The 21,770-nt window shown below is 35.7% G+C and overlaps 2 protein-coding genes across 2 annotated transcripts in view; one reads left to right on the top strand and one right to left on the bottom strand.

Annotated features, from left to right (window-relative positions):
* Positions 1-537, bottom strand: part of MUC15 (mucin 15, cell surface associated) — an 11,854-nt gene extending 11,317 nt beyond the window's left edge. Inside the window, exon 1 of the mRNA XM_011362581.2 lies at positions 339-537. The gene's annotated coding sequence lies outside the window, so the exon portion shown is untranslated. The remainder of the gene's footprint in view (positions 1-338) is intronic.
* The window catches only part of ANO3 (anoctamin 3), a 361,383-nt gene that overhangs the window by 312,457 nt on the left and 27,156 nt on the right, over positions 1-21,770 (top strand). The window contains 3 exon segments of the mRNA XM_023532087.1: positions 18,124-18,206; positions 18,625-18,765; positions 19,267-19,431. Of these exon segments, the coding sequence (XP_023387855.1) occupies positions 18,124-18,206; positions 18,625-18,765; positions 19,267-19,431 (389 nt within the window).

The raw sequence follows: 21,770 nt of genomic DNA, 5'->3' as shown, positions 1-21,770 counted from the left end.
AAATTTTTACTAAGGTATGGCCTAAGGAAACTCTTTCATAGCCATATATGTTTTAAGTAAAGTTATTTTAGTTTCTTAGCTAGTTTTATCACCTAGTAAATTTGGCAGTAGTTCTTAAAGTTAACTCAATAGTGCAAATGCTCATTTGGAAGGTAATTACTCAATGAAACAACTATCTCTCCTTATACAGTTTTCTGTAGCAACTTGCCAGACTGTTCTGTCAAAAGTTGAGCCTGCTTTGATTCTCTTTAGAAAATAAATAAAAGAGAGAGAAACAGACAAACACAGAGATGGGGAAGGAAAAATTCTATGTAACCCAGCAGCTGGCACACACTTACCTTCAGGTCTAGGAGGCATTTACAAACAGGAATTGAAATACCACAGCTGTCCTGGCTGGAATAAGTCTGTCTTGCCTTAGAGAAAGCGGGTGAGTTAAGTGTGATGACGTCCCACTAAGCAGGGCGGGGGGGCCAGAGAAAGAAAATTAGGTAGGGCTGGCTGTACCTTGCTTGTGTAATAGAGCACCCAGGAACCTGACTGACCTGCTTCTCAGCTGTCAGCATGAAGATACCACCTCATTCAGGCCTAAGAAAAACAAGTCCAACCCTCCAGTTTTGATAGGTTGATTGTCTTGACTTCGGGGCAGGCTAGTTGTCTTGAGTGGTGGCAAACAAGGGGCATTCATTTCTTGTTGTAAAAAAAGGACAAAGACTTTGGTAACATTTTCTGGTGTATCAGGAATTTCTGACACATGCTGGGTTCTCTCTTTGCAGGTGAGGAAACCAAAAAGAGCCACGCCCTGCACCTGTTACTGTGTGCTGGACGTGTGGTGTTCTCCTGACTCAGAAATGAATATTTCCCATAGTAGGACACCCTGTTTATGTACTTAAAACCTAAATGGAGAAAATGTAGTGGAGTCAGTAGTGAAGGGCCTGTCTGCAGTGCACTGAAATTGATTTTATAGAAATTCATCTTGCTGATCACAAGATGAATTAGTGTGTATTGGGATCCTTGAGAAAGCTGTAAGCTTTAAGTTAAAAATAATCACCAGGATTCAGATGGAGTTTTTTTGCTGACTTTCAGGAGTTTGAGGAGTAACTCGGTCCTGTCTGAAAATGGCCACATGATCCTGAGTAATCCTGGGAGCTTTCTGGATGAAGTAGTTTCCATCCTGTATTCTCCCGGCTTTTATTCTCAATTTAGAAGCTGGAGAGTTTCAGAAGTGCTCGGGAAATGCTTGATTAAATACTAGAGTCGAATAACAACCTGGCATACTTCCTCACTTCCTTTCACGGCTTATGAAAGGGAGAAGAGTGAAACTGCACTTTCTGGGATTTTCGGCACATCACTATGTGGGGACTGGCGCCAAGGTCTGTTCAGCTCAGTATGCCTGAGGTTCATGCTTAGTTTCTGTTGTGCAAGGAGATATGTTTCCAGTTGCTGAGAGAGAAAACGAAACTTTAGCTAAGGTTCAGGAGCTTCAAATTGAATGCAAAGAATCTGCCCAGTTAATTGGCCCCAGGAAAGAACAAGGTAATTCTATAGTTTTAAATTTTCTGAAGCCCAAAGCCCTCTTCAGAGTTTGATTATAAATTAAACCAACCCCTAAAAAAAGGCTTACTCAAAGGATATTTATGCTGTATCTGCACTGATATGAAGAAAAGCAATGTAAATTCAATCAAGCAACTAGTTATTAAGCAGTGGCTTAATAGAATTCAATTATTTATTTTCAGATTAACCAGTTGTTAGTAGGAAAAAAATCCAACTGAAAAAAATATTTTGAGGCTGTACTTAGAGAACCGCACATGGCTTGGCAATATTTGGTGTACTGTATCCTTAGGAATTTTCCTAGATACGTATATGAATATTATTACCCTTTTCTGACCTGACCTTAGTAATTATGGCTTATGCCATAATTATGGCATAAGCCATAATTACAAGGTACCTTTGTTTTGCTACAACTCTGCTTTCACTGCCATAAGAGTCAAACATGACTCTTTTCTGAAGATTCCAGCAATGGCCTTGGAATCCTTTTTATCACTGCCCTCCTGACAACCATAACCAATTGATTAGAACTGACCCTAGAGTTAATCCTATTTACTCTCCCTGTCATAAGCACATCTGGAAATAAAGTTATAAATGAAAACTGTGTATAAATCTAATGCCTTAGTTACTACTTTGCTCACTTACTTGTGATCAGAAACCTTTGTGAAATCACCTAGTTGGAGTTAAAAAGTAAGTTCTTGCCAAACAAACAAGTCTCCCTGAGATACATTTCCAGGTATATACCATGTTCTAGGAAAAACCAGTTCCATTTTGGACCTTGTTTCTCCAGAGTAACTCAACAATAAGGGACGATTATCTGAGAGTTTCATCAGCCAAGCCAGCTGAGATGACACACAGTGCAATGCTTATGTAATTTTTTTGTACTTACCAACTATGGTGCCTTTCGTTTGGCACTCAAACCATTTGCTTTACACCCATTAATTAAGTCTCACATTATATATTGGAAGAAGAAACACCTCCTCTTGGTCTGAAACAGTGGAACCACTTGCAAGTAGATTTTCCAGAACATGAGCTCACATTATTGTCACTGATGGATCTGAAAATAGACTGAGAAAATAGCTTGGGACCTTTCCTCAAATAGAATGAAAGCATTGTTCTAGATTCAAAATGGTATCTCTTTTACAAATACTATAGCATTGCATGCCTGATGCTGATGTCACACATAACAAATTCATTAATAGCAGGTTATGAGTTTGAAAGAGGATATAAATCAAATTCATATTTTGTCTCCACATAGAAACATGGACACTTTAAACAACAAAGAAATATTTGATCATTAATAAAATAAATAACATCATGATTATATTCTTTACGGGTATTTCCATGATATTCTTTATGAATACCATAGAAATTGCTGGCTGTATCATTTCATTAGGGATGCTGGTAGTTATTTCAATATTCTGTTAGAAACAGAGGGGATCATTCACAGAAATGCTAATGGTTTATTAATATACAAGCTTACTGTTTTTCCTATTAAGTAATATGGTGTTATAATATGGTCTTATTTTAACTATAACTTTATGGAAAGGTTAAGTAAACTTCATTTTGGTGCTAAGGGCTATCTAGGACTATGCCTGTTGTTAAGTAGAAGTTCTGACATAGTATATACCTATATACTTGGGTTCATACTTGCACACATACATACATACATGGGAAACTAAGGAAGGTTGTAATGCTGATAAATCACATAAAACTTTAATTCAGGCATGGTTCAAAGAAGTGAATGACATAACTATAATGAAACGTATTGCATTCCTATCAATACTTTTGTATGAAAATGTTTTCTCAGTAAATATCTTCATAATACAAAAAAATTAAGAGTTGATATTGAAACCTATCTAACTGTAGTAAGAAGTAGCGGGTTTCCATGGATGCTTAAACTAATTAAGAAACAAATAAAAAGCTCATGATATCCTTAAGAGATATTTTTATAATAAAATCTTAGATTTTATTTTTTATATTCGTTAAATTTTGGAAATTAGTCTGTTTTATTAACTGTAATAACTCAATCTAGATTGTTTTTTCAAGTAACAGCCTCATGTTAACAAGAGATTGTTAAGACAATTTTCATTTCTATCTATATTCTTTGTTTTTTCAGAGAAGTATGACAAGATAATAATCATGTTCAGACATAAATATAAAGGATAACATTGAGATAAAAATAGAGTAGAAATAGATTTAAAAACCTGTCTTATCTCCTTTAGCTAGTTATTTTCCCACAATACTTCCTGCTATTCGGAATACTTTTTCTTATTTATTTGCAATATATATTGTCTGTTTCTATACTAGAAAACTCATGAAAAGAAGAATTTTTGTTTGCTTTCTTCATGTCTTTATCCATGGAGTTAGAATAATTCCTGACATGGACTGAATGCTCAAAAAATGCATAAATGAATGAATAAATAAGTGAAGGATATATGAACAAGTAAATATATTTAAAAATAACAAAATATAAGTGAATATACTAAGCATAAGACATCTGTAAGCTCCCCTTCCTTCTGCCTATGATATTTTTCTTTTTATTGGCTCATTCAGATTTGAAATCTGCTTTTTTTTTTTCACTTAAAGATATTCCTTGGATATTTTTATATGGTTTTACCTAGATCCTTGAACTGTTTCCTTCAGCAGGTGATAAGAGAGGGAAGCTAGTTTATATGAATTGATTTAGCTAGAGATGCACAAATCTTGTCGTAGCAGGTAAGGCTGTAGAGGCTGCGGGCACAAGTGTAGATAAGTGGGTAGATATAGTTTGGGTGGATAATTTCTTTTGACTACTTTATTTTTAATGATGAGGTAGACAGCAAAATTGCAATTAAGTAATAGGAGTGTAGCTGCTGGATATTAAAAGAGAGAAGAGAAAGTGTGACACCATGGCAGCTTCAAGGATCCACTCAAATTATTTTAAAATAAAACAAGTTACCCAGAATAGCCTTGTTTTTCTCCAGTGAAGTTACTGTTGATGGGTACAGATAGACAGTAGGTAGAGTATTGTTTTTAACTAGGATCATGTTTAAACTATGGATTTTTGACAAACTGAGACAGGAGCTAGAGAGTTGAAGATATATGCAAGTGAGTGAATATAGCGATTGACCATTAGGAGACATAAAGGTAGAAGTAAAGGTATAAAGGAAGGACAGTGAAAATACGATGAGGTCAGTGGATTAAAAATCTTGGTCGATTGTTGGAATTGGAGTTTAAAGGAGTAAGCTAGAAGGATGGAGGTGATAATTGGAAATTATAGAGGATTCGTAGCCATTGATCAAAAGTATACCATGGGAGTATATACCAAGTTCTGACCTAGTATATACTTTGAAGATAGAATTGAGAAGTCAAGGTCCTAGAAAGATTATCTATGTATATTATAATTGCAAAGAATGATTTTAAGAGTCATGCTGATGAGTTACATTAAGCCAAGAGTTTAAAAATCTTCAGAGAAGTTGGGGAAATGTCCCAGGGAGCATTAGATGACTTCCCCAAGAAGAGATAGCACAAAGTATGGACTGATAATGTGAGACTCAAATCTGTGAATCTTTAAGAGAAAATTATCTTGAAGTATCAATGAGGAACAAGAAATTCACTACTTCATCTTCAGTACTTATTTTGTAGAAGACAAATAGCCATCACCTGAGAATGTCACTTGGACAGTGTGGTTTCAGGGGCATCCCAGTTAGATCAAGAAGGTGAGGGGACATAAAAGATGTTACTGTGGATGACTTTAGGTAAAAGACGGCATTGTGAAAGTATCTCAAAGAGTGGGGAAGGAGTGGGAGATGATCATAAAAGCAATCCCCATTTCCCTGGAAATTGAGGATCAAAATCTGAGGGTTAAGGGGTAAAATTCTAGTTTTGTAGTAACTAGTAGGAATAGGATTGAGGACTACAATGATTCAGTGCTGATGGACCAATGTGTGAGTGAAGATAGGACAGAAAGGTGTAAATGTAGAATGGGGGCATCTTGCCGAGATGGAGAATTCTGGGCTTCCTCTAGGCTCTTGCTGATAGACAAGATATGAAATGAAGCCTCTTATTCCTAGCACCCAAAACAACTTTTCAACTCTCCAAGCAGTAGCCTGCTAGGAAATGATATTGATCTCTTTAACAAGTGAAAGATTTTCTTTCATGCGGGATACCACACAACTGATTGATTCCTGTATGATGGACTGTATTCTTATACAAGTTTCCTTATTTTAGTACCCTATTTTAATTATAGAATCTAACCTCTTTAGACTGCTGTTGCCCAATTTATCAACTATGTTACCTATTTTTATATGTACTTAATTAAAAGAAGTTACAACCAGGCATACATGCAATATAATTGCAAAACTGCCAGATTGGTAACACAACTTATTTTGCCACCTTTATGGAAAAATCCAAGTGATTTATTTATTAATGCTTTCTGATAAAAGAAAAATCAAGGCAGATAATTAGAAAATCCCGGCATCTCTAATTTGATTCTTTCTGGTTAGAAAAGTTATAATAGCTAAATAACAACCTCAGCAGAAAAAGTGCACAGAATTTATTAGCTAAGTGTTCTGAGCCATGACCTGGAGAGGGGTAGAGTGAGGGAAGAATGAGATGCCTGTGATAGGTCTGTACACTCTGCAGAGGAACCTTGATTTGTTCCTTGGCTCAAAAGCTGAGGCAGAAGAAAAAGGAAACTTATTCATAACCTGAAGGGGATTTTGAAATCAAGTTCATGGGCACCAAATAACAATAAGTGGCTTTCACATCCATTTAAAGGATTATAAGCACCTTAACCACTTTGTAGAGAATGATGAAAACATTATTTTTAAGTAAGTTGACAGTTCTTAGAAGCTCTTAGCTACAGAAATGGAAAGACACATTTGTGTTGAATCAGGAGAAAATCTTTAAAAAGAACATCTAGGGTTGTTGTAAATCCCTTCCTTTGAATGAATACTTTAAACTGGTAACCTACGTTAGGAGTCAGAGTGACCTGGGATAGAGAGTCAAGTTTATTTAGGGGCAAATTCATTATTTCTGAACTTTGGTATCATTACCAGTAAAACAGCAATAAAATCATTTCTTATACATGAAGCCATCGTGAAGTTAGGGAGTAAACATGTAAAACATTTGGCAGGATACCTGGCACATATGTGTTTAATGCATTATAGCTGTTCATGGAAAGAGATACACAATTTTGTCTTTAAGAAAAGAATATAAAATTATGAATACAAATTGGGTACAAAAGTAACTAAACTGGGAAAAATAAAAAAAATGTACAAATTTAAAAAGTCTCCAATTATATAAATTCAAAATCCAGAAAGATAACCATTTTTTAACTAACTTACCTAACTCATCTCTGTAATGCTTTTTATCCTACATTTTTGTCTACATCTTTTTTTCCTCTGCATGTGATGTTTAAAAAATACTCCATAGAAAGCATAGAAAAGTAATTTAGTCTTTTCCTCTAGCACAGTTAATTGAAATTATATTTTTTATTATTGATAGTTTTGAAAAGTTTATTTCAGCTTTGTAATTTATTATTGATAATGTCACGTGCATTTTTAATATTGTAAATCTGGGGAAATTTCTAGTGTGTTTCATACGTGAGTTGAAATTTGTGAAATAATTTTCCATAAACTAGTTCCTGGCTCTATGTATTTTAGATTTTATTTCTCTTCCATTATCAGTGCTGAATACCATAGATGTGTGCGTCATTACCATACAACCCCTGGCCTGGCACCTGAAAGGGTCAGCATATGAACTGGAAGGAATTTTCTCAAAATCCATTGCTACATCAGGGTAGTTAGCAATAATTGACAAACACATGGAAGTACCCGCAAAAAAACATAAATATATGCTACTAAACTCAAACCATGTGTATCCCTGACTCAACATTCCATTAGTCAACTATCAAAGACACTCAGGGCCACTCTACTACACCCAATATTTGGGAAAGCCAGAAATTCTGGCTGTGTCTATGGGGAGCTTTGAGGCACATCAAAATAATAAATATAAACAATTTAATTATTCTGTGACTTATTGAATATTTGCTTAAAGTGTGGACCAAGAAGCATTCTGCATGTCCGTTTCCACAAAATTCAGATATAGTGGTCTAATAAAAGAAAAAAGTAATCTTTTTAGGCAAATAAGTTAAAGTTAAAAATACCTAGTACAAAGTCTAAGACATTGTAATTGTTCGATAATGCTAGCTCTCTTCTTCCCCTTCAGGAATACGTTGCAACTCATTTTCACTTTTTTGTATATGCTCTATAAGAATAGACAAACACTGTGCTCTCAAAAAATGTTTTGAATCGAATTATTTACTCTAGAGGCAGCTTTATAGTCTTAAATATAAAAGAAGAAAAAGGACAATATAAGTCATTTGCTGGGTATGAGCAAAGATATAAATTATTATGTGGAAACTGATTATAATGGAATTTTATAAAAGTAAAACAACTGAAATATAAATAATTGACAATAGCTCTATTTTTTTCCTGAAGAAAAATATGTAATTTCTTAAAGCAGTGGAAACCAAGAATTTTGTCTATAAAAGTTCTGCAATCATAACAGCTAAAAGAATGTTGAAAAAAAATGGTCATTATATTTTACTCTTAATAGGAATTAAGCATAGATTACTTATGAAATGCACCCCATTTAATTCATACAACATGAATTGAAGATGGTTTTACTGTTCTCATTGTTGAGTTGTGAATATGGAGGCTTATCATCACTTAGTCATTTGTCCAAGGTCACACAATTAGAAAAGAACATAGGCAACTTTCAAACTCAGAACATTGCTGTTCCGTGCCATGCTCTTTCCCCATGTCATATTGCCTTTCTGAAGATGTTCCTTTGAGGATCATTGTAACTTAGTCAAGAAGATAAATTTTATTTTATTTATTATAAACATGAAGTTAGTAGTTTATTTTATAATGGTTGACATTCACCTATGATGCCAAGTACAGTTCTGAGCATCCAGTTCTAGAGGGATGCTTATAGGTGAAAGGTAAATACTTAATGTCTAGGGCTCTGGCCCTGACCAGTCAGAATGGATATAGACCTTAGTTCTGGAACACTGTCCTGGAGGCCATAAGCTGTTGAGAAGGTTAACAGAACAGGTACGCTGTCCTGGCGAAGGTTTCCTGGAGAGGACAGGCCAGCCTATGATGGAGATGAGAACTTTAACAAACTCAGTTATTTTCTGTTATAAATTAACTTTAACAAACTCAGTTATTTTCTGTTATAAATTAACAACCTGCATGGCCATTCCTCTGAGTATCAGTCTTAAATATACTGCTCAAGAAAAATACCTTGGATGGAATTTCCAAAATTTTAATAATAGTTGTTTATTAGTGGTGAGATTGTAGGTGACTTTTTTATTTTCTTCTTTACAGTTTTAAATACTTCATTCAGCACATATTTATTGAAAGCCTAGTTTTATGGCAGGCTAGGCACCTGTATTTCAGAAGTGAACAAGATAAGATGCCACTGTGGTCATTTTTGCTGGCGTTAACATCTGTAATCAGCAAATGTTGAACAGAATTAAGTAGGGAAAGTGTATGAGATGGTTGATTTGTAAGATGAGGAAAGGTCCTGAGAAAAATTAATCCTGTGCTTTAAAAAGATTATATTATATTTCATGAAAAATACATGGCAAAAGCTGACAAGTTTTTATTTGTGTGGACTTCTTCATTTTTTTAGCAGTTCAATTGAAAGTATCCATTTAAATTTGAACAGATACTAAAGAAATGTCTAATATCCAAATGCGAATAGTATATTGAGTGATGGGAAGAATTAGCTTTAGGGAGATTCTTTACATAAAAGTTAAGAGTCTGCTCTGGCCAAGATTGTGGTGAGAGTTCTCATCATATTTTAATATAACACGATGCTGTTTGCATGTGCCTCCTTATTTCTAAATGAATTTTTCTTTGGAAAAATATTGTCTGATTTTAGGAATTGGTGAAGATTTTCAGTGCTTAAGATTCAAACACTGGCCCTACCATGTTCTTAGAACCTAGTTATTATTGTTGTTTTTTCAAATATTCAAAATGTGCTGCCTCGCTCATATTTATAGCCTCTTTATTTCAATTAGCCTACTCTACATTCATGTACAGAAGTCCATTAATTTCATTTCTGTAAGATGTTAACAACAACAACAATAACAACAAAAGCACAGTAACTTTCCCCAGGCATGGAAAATGTTCCACATTCATAGCCTCTCTGCTAATTGTAGAACCTGTTTAGTGAGATTTCTATTTCCACCTCACATATAGTGATGTTGCAATACTGTGTGGGCAAAGCACAGTGTGCTTGTGGATGTTGCTGAAAATGAATCTGGGAAAGGGGGTGAGTCTTTAGTACTATGTGGGTGTTGTCCAAATTGGCAATCGCAGAGTTGTTGCTCTGATACTGTTGTTTCAACCTGTCTTGTTTTGAGAAGCTTTATCCTTTCTGATGAAAACAATACTTGGAATTCCTTTCTGTTCTCCATATTCAAACATATTTAAGTTCATTTGAGTTTGGAATCGACCTCTTCCTTCTCTCGCATCACTCTCCCACCCAAAGTATAGTGAAGAAGCTTTCAGAACTTTTAAATTAATAATTATTTCTCAAGTAAAATTGAACTTATTTAGAAATATATAAAACCAATAAAGAATGGGCTTCTCTGGTGAGGGAACGTTTTTCTTCCCATATCTTCAGTGAAATTTCAAGGAGCATAATTTGGAAAGCTCTGGAATAATGGAAGAAGCACTTAACCAGGAATTCGTCACAGTCGCTAGATTCTATGAGGTCATTCAGTTCAATTTAACAAACATTTATTGAGCATTTCTATTATTCCAAGCCCTAAAAATACTAAAGAAGAAAGGCACTCATGAAACTTACCTTCAGATGTAAGAAAAAGCAGGTACAGGTACAAGCGTAATAAAGTGTTGCAGATGCTCTAGCAGATTTCTGAATCAGTGATACATGTCAACCACTCTGGGCCTTGCTTTCTGTAAATTTAAAATAAGTAACTTGGAACAAACTATATATAGAATCTAACCTCTTTTACCTGAATGACCATATGATTCTGTTACTTGGTGTCATTGGCTTGAGATTACAAGAGAAAGCCATTGGAAATGGACACAAGGAAATGGAAGTACAAGGACTGGAGGCATCATGTGCCTCTGAAATTTTTCTGAAAGTGGAGAAAAGTTTGTACTTATGTCAGAGAGGCAGGAGTAAAAAAGATAAATACTATATGATTGCTAAGAAGAGAATTATGCAGTATCATCTTCAGTTTGTCCAGAATACTCTTTCTACCTCCATGACTCATGCGAAACCTGGCTTTCCCCTGATAACAAAATGCCCTTATCCGCAGGAGGCCCTTTATCCTCCAACTCCATCTCTAACCCAGTTTCTCGAGACCAAGGGGAAGAGTTTATAAACTTGCCACTTAATGGTAAAAAGAACACAGGCAGTGCATACCATGTCTACTTTGTAGAAAGTAGCCATAATCTACTTCCCACAGACAATTAATGCTAACCCTTCGGTATATGTTCTTTTGGGCATTATATATCTATAACTATAATAATCTAATTTATCTACATATTTTATTTATGTTATATATATACATATATATATTTCTATTGCTTTATCTACATCTATATCTGTATTGACACTTCATTCTTTGTAAGTGAAATGACTTTCACTTTATACACATTATTCTTAAAGCATTTGTATTCTAACATTTAAAAAGTTTAATATTCTCATTCTCCTTTTCAGCATCCCACACTCTGTCACCATGCTTATTCTAAGCCATTGTTCTTTGCCGTTATACATCATGGTTCCCTCCTTTGAACTCCAGACTCTGATTTCTATTACTCTTTCTACATTCATATCTACGTATCTCCAGGAAGCTTCTTTTTTGAAGACTTTCACACTTTGTTCTCAGATTTCCATTCCAGTCTCAAGTCTATCCATTAACATTCAGGAGCCATTGTGGTATGGTAGAAATACTATCAACTTTTGAGTTAAAATAGTTTAGGTTCCAACCAGCTGTGTGACTTTAGCAAGTCACTTAACCTTTCAAAATCTCAAACTTCTAATCTTTAAAAATTAGAGTAATAACAAAGCCATTTTACGGCACATTTTATATATACCGGTATGTGTAGTTGCCATTCACATTTTTGTTAACTATTGAGGATAAATGTGATAGAGATTAGAAATAATGTATCTAAAATGATTGCTAAAATGCTTTGCAAATAGTTGGAAATCATAACAAAATGAAAGCTATTATTTCTGACGGATTGACATTACAATTCTAGTGTTCACATTCTATTGCCTCGAAAACTTTGACTTTGATTTTCATTTCACCTCTTTCATCAGAATAACTGCTTTCCTCTAGGCAATGGTGATCACCCTTGGCTACTGCACATTGCTAGTCTCTGGGAGCATTAAAAATATACCAATGCTGGATTTTGTCCTGAGATTTTGATTTAATTGTTCTGATGTGTAGCCTGAGCATGGGGATTTTTTTACAGCTCTAAGATGTTAAACTTTATGAATCCCCTTGGTTCAGTTCTCCAGCACTTCCACCTTCCCCACATTCTCACCCTTGCTAAAACCTATATGGGTCTTTGCCCTCAATGCTCTTGTATTCTTTCAGTGTGCTTCTTGCTTCAGGGACCGCCTTATCCAGCCGGGATGCCAACTTTTCACTATCAATTGTAATAAGATGACTAATGTTTGTTTGCTACTTTCATGGTTTATAAACACCTTTTTTAAAATCACTGATTCATGGAGTTCTTCAGATTCTTCTTTTTTGAGATTTTTATACCCAGTAATCAATCAATCCTCAGCTAGATACCAGCTCAATGCCTTTTCTCATCCTGTGCTATAAAGAACGAGGTTAAATTCACAGAACTCTCTGTGAGAACAAAGTGACTGAATTGAAGCCTTAAAAGTTTTAGCCTTCCATGTCACATTTGGAATCTATAACTTTTTTTTTTTAAGAGTCTACTTTTTAGTCCAGGGGACAAAATGTGAGCCAATAGGACAAATTTTGCTGTTGACTTAGAGAAGCATAGTGTTTTATTTCATTATGGATTATTGAAATTTGATCATATTTAGATAGACCAAGAACTTTCTAGTTTAGGGTAGGCCCTAACCTTTCTTACCAAATTTATACAAGGACACATACATTGACCTACCAGAGAGGTTTGAAAATAAAGAAGGACTTTAAATCTGGCATTATGTCCAGTTAGATTTTGTAAGTTTTTAAGGTTTAAGGACCAGGCCATTAATCTGGTTCATCTTGAGTGTAATTAGTTCAGGTGCCTACTAATAGTCAGTAAAATTGGCACAGTTGGATAACTATTCGATTGCAGGAGCAAAAGGGTATTAAAGGGCAAATAGGGTAGTCATTATGGTAAGCAGATATAAGAATTCTGAGTGTGTTCATCTTGAAATTAGACCAAAGAGCTAGGAAAAGGAAGAATGTTTTCTCAAGAATTTTGTTTAGACAAAAATTATGATAGCAATATAATCAGTAAATGAAACAAAGGTGGTCAAAAAGAGGACCAACTTAAGAGTAGCTGGGTGGAATCATGTATGACTGTCCTGGTCTGGGAGCCATCCATGTCAGGCATCATCTGCTTTGATCCCGAATGAAGATCCTAGTGGTGGTCTTGGGTTGTTTAGAGATTTTCAGTTTAACATCTCCAATAAGCTGAGGTGATCACTCAGGTGAGGATGTCCTTTTTTAAATGAGAAATGTGAATCCATTAGCCTGTACCCTTAAGTTTAGCAGTACAAAGGTTAGTTAGTAATTCCTGGTATATCTCTTTCCATTGGGGCTAAAGAGCATCTTTATGGAGAGGCCATTTCCAATAGACATGATCTCCTGGTTGGAGACCATGATGTTGTAGATCTCCATCTCTCAGAATTACGTTATGGAAAGATTTCTCTACGAGTTGTGAGTTAGTCTTAAGGGCCCTTAAAAGTTCTTTACAGTATAAGAAGAGGTCTCCTTTCAGCAGTACAGGCTCATACATTCCTTGATCTAATCTCATAGATCTGCTGGTAAAAATTTCAAAAGGAGACAGTCTATGTTTGCTGAAGAGAGTAGGTCTTAGGTTGAGCAATGCCAAGGGGAAGAGCCTTAGGCCAAGGCGAAAGACTCCACCAGTTTTTGCCAGTTGAGTTTTAATAACCCCGTTAGTTCATTCTAAGAGACTAGAAGATTGAGGATGATATATACAATGGAAACATTGCAGAATCAGCCAGATCTTACAAAGAAATTGATTCATGTGTCCTGTGGTACAAGTTCCCTGGCTGTTATGAAGCTCTGCAGGGATCCCGAAGTAGGAAAGCTTTTCTGAGAGTATTTTATTCATTGTTGAAGCTGTGTCTCTGTGACATGGGAATGCTTCTGCCCAAGGAGAAAACATACAAATCATTACTAACATATTTATATCTTTGAGAAGGCGGCAACTGAATAAAGTCCATTTGCCAGACCTAAAAGGGCCTAAAAAGAAGGGAAAAATGCCCCATTAGAGGTATGAGTGAGTTTTCCAGGGTTGTACTTTAGCCAGATTTGACATTTTTTGGTATGCCTTGGAAACTATCTTTGGAGATAGTTTTCTAGTATTATTGTTTTCCCCCATGAAATCATTTTTTCATTGTTTCAGCGAGTTAAGTCGTGTAAATATTGTAATATGTGATGTCACATATAATCAAAGAGGAGCGGTCAGTTGTTTGAAGCCACTCATGGTTTATTTTAGGTCAAACGTATAGCCTTGTTTTAACTATTTTTTTTTTTTCTATTTTATTGAGCAGCTAAATGCTGTGCTTCCATGTTGGGTTTTAAACCCCTAATCACTTCACCCATTAGTGTAAGTGCCTCTATTAAAGGCTGAGATTGTTTTAATGCTACTAACTTAGCAGCAGTGCCAGCCAAGTGATTACCTCTATTTTCCTTGGTGTTTGCTATCGAATGTCCAGGGATTTTTATGATTGCTAAAAATTTAGGTAATTGGATAACCTTTAAGAGTTTTAAAACATAAGGACTATTTGTTTTAATCTTTTTTTTTTTTCTGGAAGAAGTCAAGAATCCTCTCTGATTCTAGAGCACACCAAAGTTATGGGCAACTGTAGGTTTACCTACAGTTAGCTATTTTACCTTTGGCCAAATTGCAAGCTCAAATTAATGCATAGAGCTCTGCTTACTGAGCAGAAGTTACTTGAGGCATTGGACTGGCCTCAGTGGTTTCATTTAAAGAGACAATTGCAAAGCTTACTTGATAATGGTCTGTTTCTTCTTTTAGGTAACAGTCATCAGAAAACCAAACTCACTGAGCATTTTCAAGAGGTGTTTTCTGTGAATTAACTTGGGGAGCTAGTAGTTGGTCTGTTAATGGCCGGCAGTCACAAGGGTTTTTGTCAGAGCACAGAGGAGGAGAGCAGCAGGATTCAGAGTATTACACTGAGCAATAGTCATGTTAGATGAAGACAATAAAAGAACTTTATAAGAGGTTAGTTAGTCTGCTAGCAGAGAGATGCTGACTAAAATGAGAGTTAAGTAACACTTTTACTAAATGAGGCACATAATGAGTCAGTGGCCTGCATGTCAATTGTAATTGAAAAATTTGTGGTGGAGGGGAGAAGGCGAAGGGGAGTAAGAGGTTCAAATTTCCATCTACAAAATAAATAAGTCATGGGATGTAATGTACAGCATAAGAATATAGTCAATAATATTGTAGTAATGTTGTATGGTGTCCAGTGGTTACTAGAGTTATCATGGTGATCACTTCTTTAGGTATATAAATGTTGAATAACCATGGTGTACACCTGAAACTAATATAACATTGTATGTTAGCTATATTTTAATAAAAATATTTTTTGAAGAAATTTTTATAAGAGTCAGTGGAGTCCATTATTATTTCTTCTGTGTGTTGCAGTAAATCGATGGTGGTCACAGTAGCTCTCACATAGAGAGGGAGACCTTTGGCCAGCAGATCTAACTGTTGACTGAAGAAGTATCCAATGGATAAGTTGGCTTCCATGTCATTGGGTCAAGACACCTAAGACATTTCCCTCCCTTTCATGGACAAAAAGGAAAAACGGGCAATTGGTGATTAGAATGTCTTAAAGGAGGCAGATCATCAAGACTGCCTTTTATTTCACTGAAGGCTTTCTGAGATTCCTCTGTCCATATGAGGGTCTCTATCTGGTCAGCCTTGAGAAGAGAGTATAAATGTTGAGGCAGAGCAAAAAGTTCTACAGTATCATATCTGGCCGAACCTAGGAATCCTCCGACTTGCCTTTTAGTCCTGGTATTAGGAATTGTTAAAATACCCTAGATCCTCCTGGAATCCAATGGAGACCTTTATCAGTAACTAAATGTCCCAGATATTTAACTTGAATTTTACAGCACTGAAGTTTATCTTTAGATATTTTATTGTCATTTTTTTAGTTGTCGTGGGAGATGGAGGCTATGTTCCAGGGACTCTTCCTCAGAGAGTGAACAGAGGAAGAAGTCATCCACATATTGTAAAGAGGGGGAACAGGCAGGCAGCAAAGAAGCAGAGGTACAGATAATGAGACATCAGAAGAATGTTTAGACGTTCTCTCAAGCCTAGTAAGTCTCAGACAACTCAGCATTTTCTTTGGTTGATTTAGAATTTGTGTTTTGGAGGAAAGCAATTTTGAATCACTTATGTGTTTGGAGGCCCCAAAATACCAATTAAAAAAATATATATGCTTCTCTTTCAAGCTGCTTAGTTTTATAGCCTTTTGCTAATTGATTCTGTAGATAGATTAACTTGGGGATTTCAAAAGAGCCCCAAGTTGGCCAGTTTAATTGGAAATCATCCCAGATAATTAGGGTTCAGTGAGGTAGAAAGTTACAAGATGAAAACTTATAGTTTTTGTATATGAATGCAGGAGGAATTCTAGAAGGTGGCTGTTGAGCAGCCATTTCCTTAGAAAGTGAACTTCACATTTTTCAAAAGAGTTAATTACTCAACCAGAGAGACATTTTAAGTCCCGTAGACAAAAAGTCAGCAACAAAGAACACCCAAATAGAGCCTGAACCTCAACTAGGATGAGAGATTCGGATCCAAGAAGACTTAGTGCAATGATCTGGAGCCACCAGGAAGACAGTAGGGTGCAGTGGATTCTTATACATACCTTATTCAAATCTGCAGAGGTGCCCAAGGAGGAGGAGAGTCATTTTGGATCTCACTTCTCTTTCAAGTTGCTTAGTTTTGTAGCCTTTTGCTAATTGATTCTGTAGATAGATTAACTTGGGTATTTCAAAAGAGCCCCAAGTTGGCCAGTTTAACTGGAAATCATCCCAGGTTATTATGGTCCAGTGAGGTAGAAAGTTGAACAAGAATTGTCAGGCAAATAGAAGTTTTAATTGGTGGTATTTTTTTAGGAATTGCAGTTGAGGACACAGATTTGGGTATAAACCCAACTATCTTCAGAGCAGGAGAGAAAGAGGCAGAAAAAGACAGAAAAGTGGAGGTGGGGGTGGGGGACGCTTTCAAAAGAATTGCCTATATTACTTTGAAAGAGCTATGACTGGCACTGGAAAGCAGACTTACACTGTGCTATACATGATTAATTGCTCATGTCTTTGCTAAGGGAAAATTTTTAGTAGAGATTTCAGAGATGCAGAGCAACTTCCAGGAACTGTATCAGGATGAAGCCATTTGTTAGAGCCCAGTTTAAAAGTTCAGTTTCACATGGAGGAAGTGTATAAGCTCAGCTTCCTGGAAGCCTTCTGGCTCCATTTTAGATTGCTCTCTTAACAACACCAACTCTATTTTGCTGTTGTTGATTTTGTTTGTTTGTTTGTTTGTTTTGTTTTGTTTTGCCACAATGGATAGGGAGTTGGATGGATGAATATCGTGGATTTTTTTAAATGCACATATGAGCTTTTAGTTATGTCCCCAAACTCTTGAATGTTGTAAGGTGAAGCCCACTTACCAGAAAGACAACAATCTCTCAAAACTCTTTACACAGAAAATTTGGATCATGGTTTAGGCATTTCTTTACTTTTCCCACTGAGTCTCTGTTAATCCATGCTAAGTCTACCTAGAATATGCATCCAAGAGTATCTTCTTGGCTCTCTGTTTTTCTCCTACCATCATGATAGCCTTGCTTTTTTCTTCTCTCTCCTCGATTCCATCCCTCTCTGAGTCCTGGAGAAAAAACATCTGACCTTTATTGTCATTTCTGGAGAAGGCTTCATTTAGGTCTTTTAGATAACTTTGAATAAGCAAGTATGAGTCAAAAGGAATAATAAATATTTAGCTCACTAATAGTGACCTTTTCTCATAGCAATACTTTGATGGGTCATGCTTATGTAATCCAATGAAAAAAATTACTCCCCTCTAAGAGTACACACTGACAGCAGTATACAGAGACAGGGAGAAAAGCGTGAGGGAAAATAAAATGCCAATAGTATGAATTTACTATAAATTTAATTAATTTCAGTAATTTAACAATATAGTGAAAACACATCGATCCAAAGGAAAAAAAGCAATAATGAAGAATGTGATACGGTTGGGTAAAGAATTATAAAAATATTATTATTATTTATAGCCACAGTCTTCCTGGAGTTTTGGAAAAGGAGAAGAAGTACACTGACCTATACTTGGGACCTTATTGAATGGGAAGAAGAGGAGGTAAGATGTTAGGAAACCAGAAGGGAAAGAAACTAGGATGGCAAATGGTGCAGAAAATTATTCACTGCCCTAATGTCCAAGTTGGAAGCAGCTAAACATCATTAGATTTTCCCTTGATGTGTTTTTACTAACAAGATTTTTTTTTTTAAGATAAGAGAAATCAAGGAGGAAGCAATGTAACTTTTTCAAAGGATCTCTATGATGTTTCCTTAGATTACATTAGTGGGAAATTGTGCTAATTAGAATATAGTTTAGGGTTTATTCGAAAAGGAATTTGCATCTTAACTTTTTAAAGTTTCTTGTTTGCCAAGACTTAATATAAAAGTAGGCCAAAATCCAGGAATTTTGTATCAACTATTAAGATGATTTTTAAAAATATTTTACTTTGATATTTCAATAACTTTAGTTTCTCTTGTAGGAAACACTTCGTCCACAGTTTGAAGCAAAGTATTACAAGATGGAGAGGGTGAATCCCATCAGTGGAAAACCTGAGCCACATCAGCCTTCCTCAGACAAAGTCAGTCGTCTTCTTGTTTCTATCTCAGGAATATTCTTCATGGTAAAGTATAACCAGTAATATCAGAATATTGTGGGATTCAAGGATTAGAAGGAAATTCTAGGATATCAGCTCATTTTGTGACACTGAGGATGCAAGAAATCGCATCCTGTTCAATATCTTGCAACACGTACTATTAAACAAAATAAAACTCACAGCAGGTCATGGAGTAATTACAAAGGGAGTTGGTGTGTGTCTTTGGGAGAAACAAAGATCATCAAACATAAAATGGAAATTGAATTGCCCCGATGAATTAGATCTCCTGTTTTAAAACCAGGCATTCCATTTGAAAGTGGAAATTTGAACAGAATTTTAATGTGATAACTTTACATAGTATAAGATTTATGTAACTTAGTTTCTTAATGGAAGAAGATAAATTTATGTATTCTTTCTTGGGAAAGTAAACTCCTTTAGCTCTTAGGGGCAGTGCGTTGGATCTCTGGTTTTGTTTGTTTCATTAATGATGAAAAACATGGATGTCTCTTTTGGTTTTCCATACTGTAGATTTCTTTGGTGATTACTGCAGTCTTTGCAGTTGTGGTATATCGCCTGGTTGTCATGGAACAGTTTGCATCTTTCAAGTGGAATTTCATCAAACAACATTGGCAGTTCGCAACATCTGCTGCCGCTGTCTGTATCAATTTTGTAATCATTATGGCACTGAATCTTGTAAGTGTTTACAGTCTTTCAACAGGTACAAAAGGGAAGCAGACTATGTTTCCTTTATACTTGGATTCTATTTGCAGGAAGCCAAAATAAGACCAAGCCACATGTCTAGCAAAGGCAATTCAGTTCAGCAGAAAATATTCTGTGTGGTTTAGATGATGAATTTCTTTAGGGTTATATTGTTTTCCTTTCCCTTTGAACTTATCATATTGATTAGTGATAACTTCTATTCCTAAATGTCTAGTGTGTGCTGATAATGGTACTATATTCCTTTCATTCAAATAAGGGATTGTCTGGACTAGAAAACTACTCCAATAAACTCAAACTCAGAGAACTTATTGGAAAGATAAAGGAAAATCTGTTTGAAAATGAAGGCTTCTTATCTCTAAAGCCTCATGTGAAAAATAGCAGCTACTGCATTTTTCTTTCTCTGGGTCTAAGCATTTTCCTTCCTTTCCATTCCCTTCGGTTCTCTTCCGTTCCCCTCCCCTCCCTTCCTTTCCTTACCTTTCCTTTCTTTCTTCCCTCCTACCCTCCATCTTTTCCTCTCTTTTTTCTTTCCTCCTTTTCTTTCCTTTCTTTTTTTTCTTTCTTCCTCTCTCTCTCTTTCTTTCTTTCTTCTCTCTCTCTCGTTCTCTCTCTTTCTCTTCTGTTATCAGTGCTTCTGTTTGCATGTCTACTCAGTTCCGTCATTCCTGATAACTATTTGCATAAACATGACCTGTCTTTCTCTCACAGTCCAGTGTGCTGTAGCATTGCTGTTTTGTCATCTGCTTTGATTCTAACTATGTGACCATGCTGGTCAGGTTTCTGCATTTTATTTAACTTAGGTCTTCCAGTGTTTTAATGTGCTAATATCTCAGAAAAAGCATCTGATAGGTCCAACATCACTTATACTGTTTGATTTGTGAACCGAATGCCTACGGCTGAGAGGGCAACATTAGGCTGAGGCCTATCTCTTCAGCAAGGTCTGTAGATGGGGTTCTGTGTTCTCTGAAAATACTGATTAGCGTATTTAGGATAATATCTTTCTTCCAATGATACCATAAGGCCAGTATTCTCCCTATTATGTAAATGAGGAAACTGAGGTTTGGAAAGAGTAGATAACATACCCGAAGTCACATATATAGTAAATGTTAGTGCTAGTATATTTGTGTCATGAGATAATTCATGTAGACAGATGAGCAATACACAAATAATGCAGTTCATTTTAATTTTTAGAAGGAGAATATTGTTTAAAACATCTCCAAACAAGCCATACAAAATTTTAATTTATTCCTTTGGCTCATAGATTAAAGTGAACAATAAATACTGAAAAAATACAATACTAGAACTGAGAGGCTGATTTAATAGTATAGGTAAGGCAGTATATGTTGCACATTGCATAAAGTCGCCACATTGAAAGAGGAACTATTCATAGTATAGACAGTGTAGATTTTTTTTGTGTGTTTATGATAATACTCTCTTGGTCAATAGTGAAAGATCTTGTTTCTAACAAAAGTACATATTATGACAATTTTCCAGTAGACAGAAGTTGTTGTGGTTGGCCCCATTATCTGAGGAAAAGGATGCTAAGTAGTTGGTGTGTTTATTTCTAGGTAACTCTAGCAGTCAGCCAGCCTGATCTTAAATTGACCCTATTTCTTATCCTTAGTAGGTTGGTTGACATAAAAATGACTGGTTGTAGTACTGTTATCCAGACTCTTATTGTCTAGTGGAGGAATAGGACTGAAGGCACAATGAAGACCGTATCACACTTAAAGCACAAAAGGCCCTGAGTAAGATGAGACAGAAGCCATCAACTGCACCTGAAAGGTGGTGGGGTTGTGACAGTGGATCAGAAGTTTCAAAGGGAGAAGGAGAGAGTACTTACTCTGATGAACCAAAAGCAGAAAATGGATTGTCATTAAAAGAAATTCAACCCACAGATGTACTGAAACACGGAAGTACATGTAGTTTGTCCTAAGGAAACAGTAAGGAGTGTCTATGAAACATACATTTATGGAAGACTGAAGAAAATGAGATTAGAAAAGTAGAGCAGTGCTTATAGCTGTGGCGATCTGAAGTAGCATGTAATAAATTTGTATATCATCTCTTCTTCAACCCCTGTGGGCAATGGGGAGCCATCAGTGTGGGTACTTGATGGATGATTAGCCACAAATCACTTTATCTGATATATTTATAGATGTAAAAGACATTAAAATATTAGAATATAGAACTATGTAATTACTAGGCTGATAAAATTTTAAACTCTAAAGAAAAAAAAATTCTGGGGAAGAATTAAATGGTCAAAACTGCTAAATGTAAAAGATATCCCAAATAGATTATCAACCATGAAAGAA

The sequence above is a fragment of the Pteropus vampyrus genome, unplaced genomic scaffold (assembly GCF_000151845.1).
Source record: "Pteropus vampyrus isolate Shadow unplaced genomic scaffold, Pvam_2.0 Scaffold76, whole genome shotgun sequence".
Taxonomy (NCBI): domain Eukaryota; kingdom Metazoa; phylum Chordata; class Mammalia; order Chiroptera; family Pteropodidae; genus Pteropus; species Pteropus vampyrus.
This window is presented reverse-complemented; position numbering and strand designations above follow the sequence as displayed.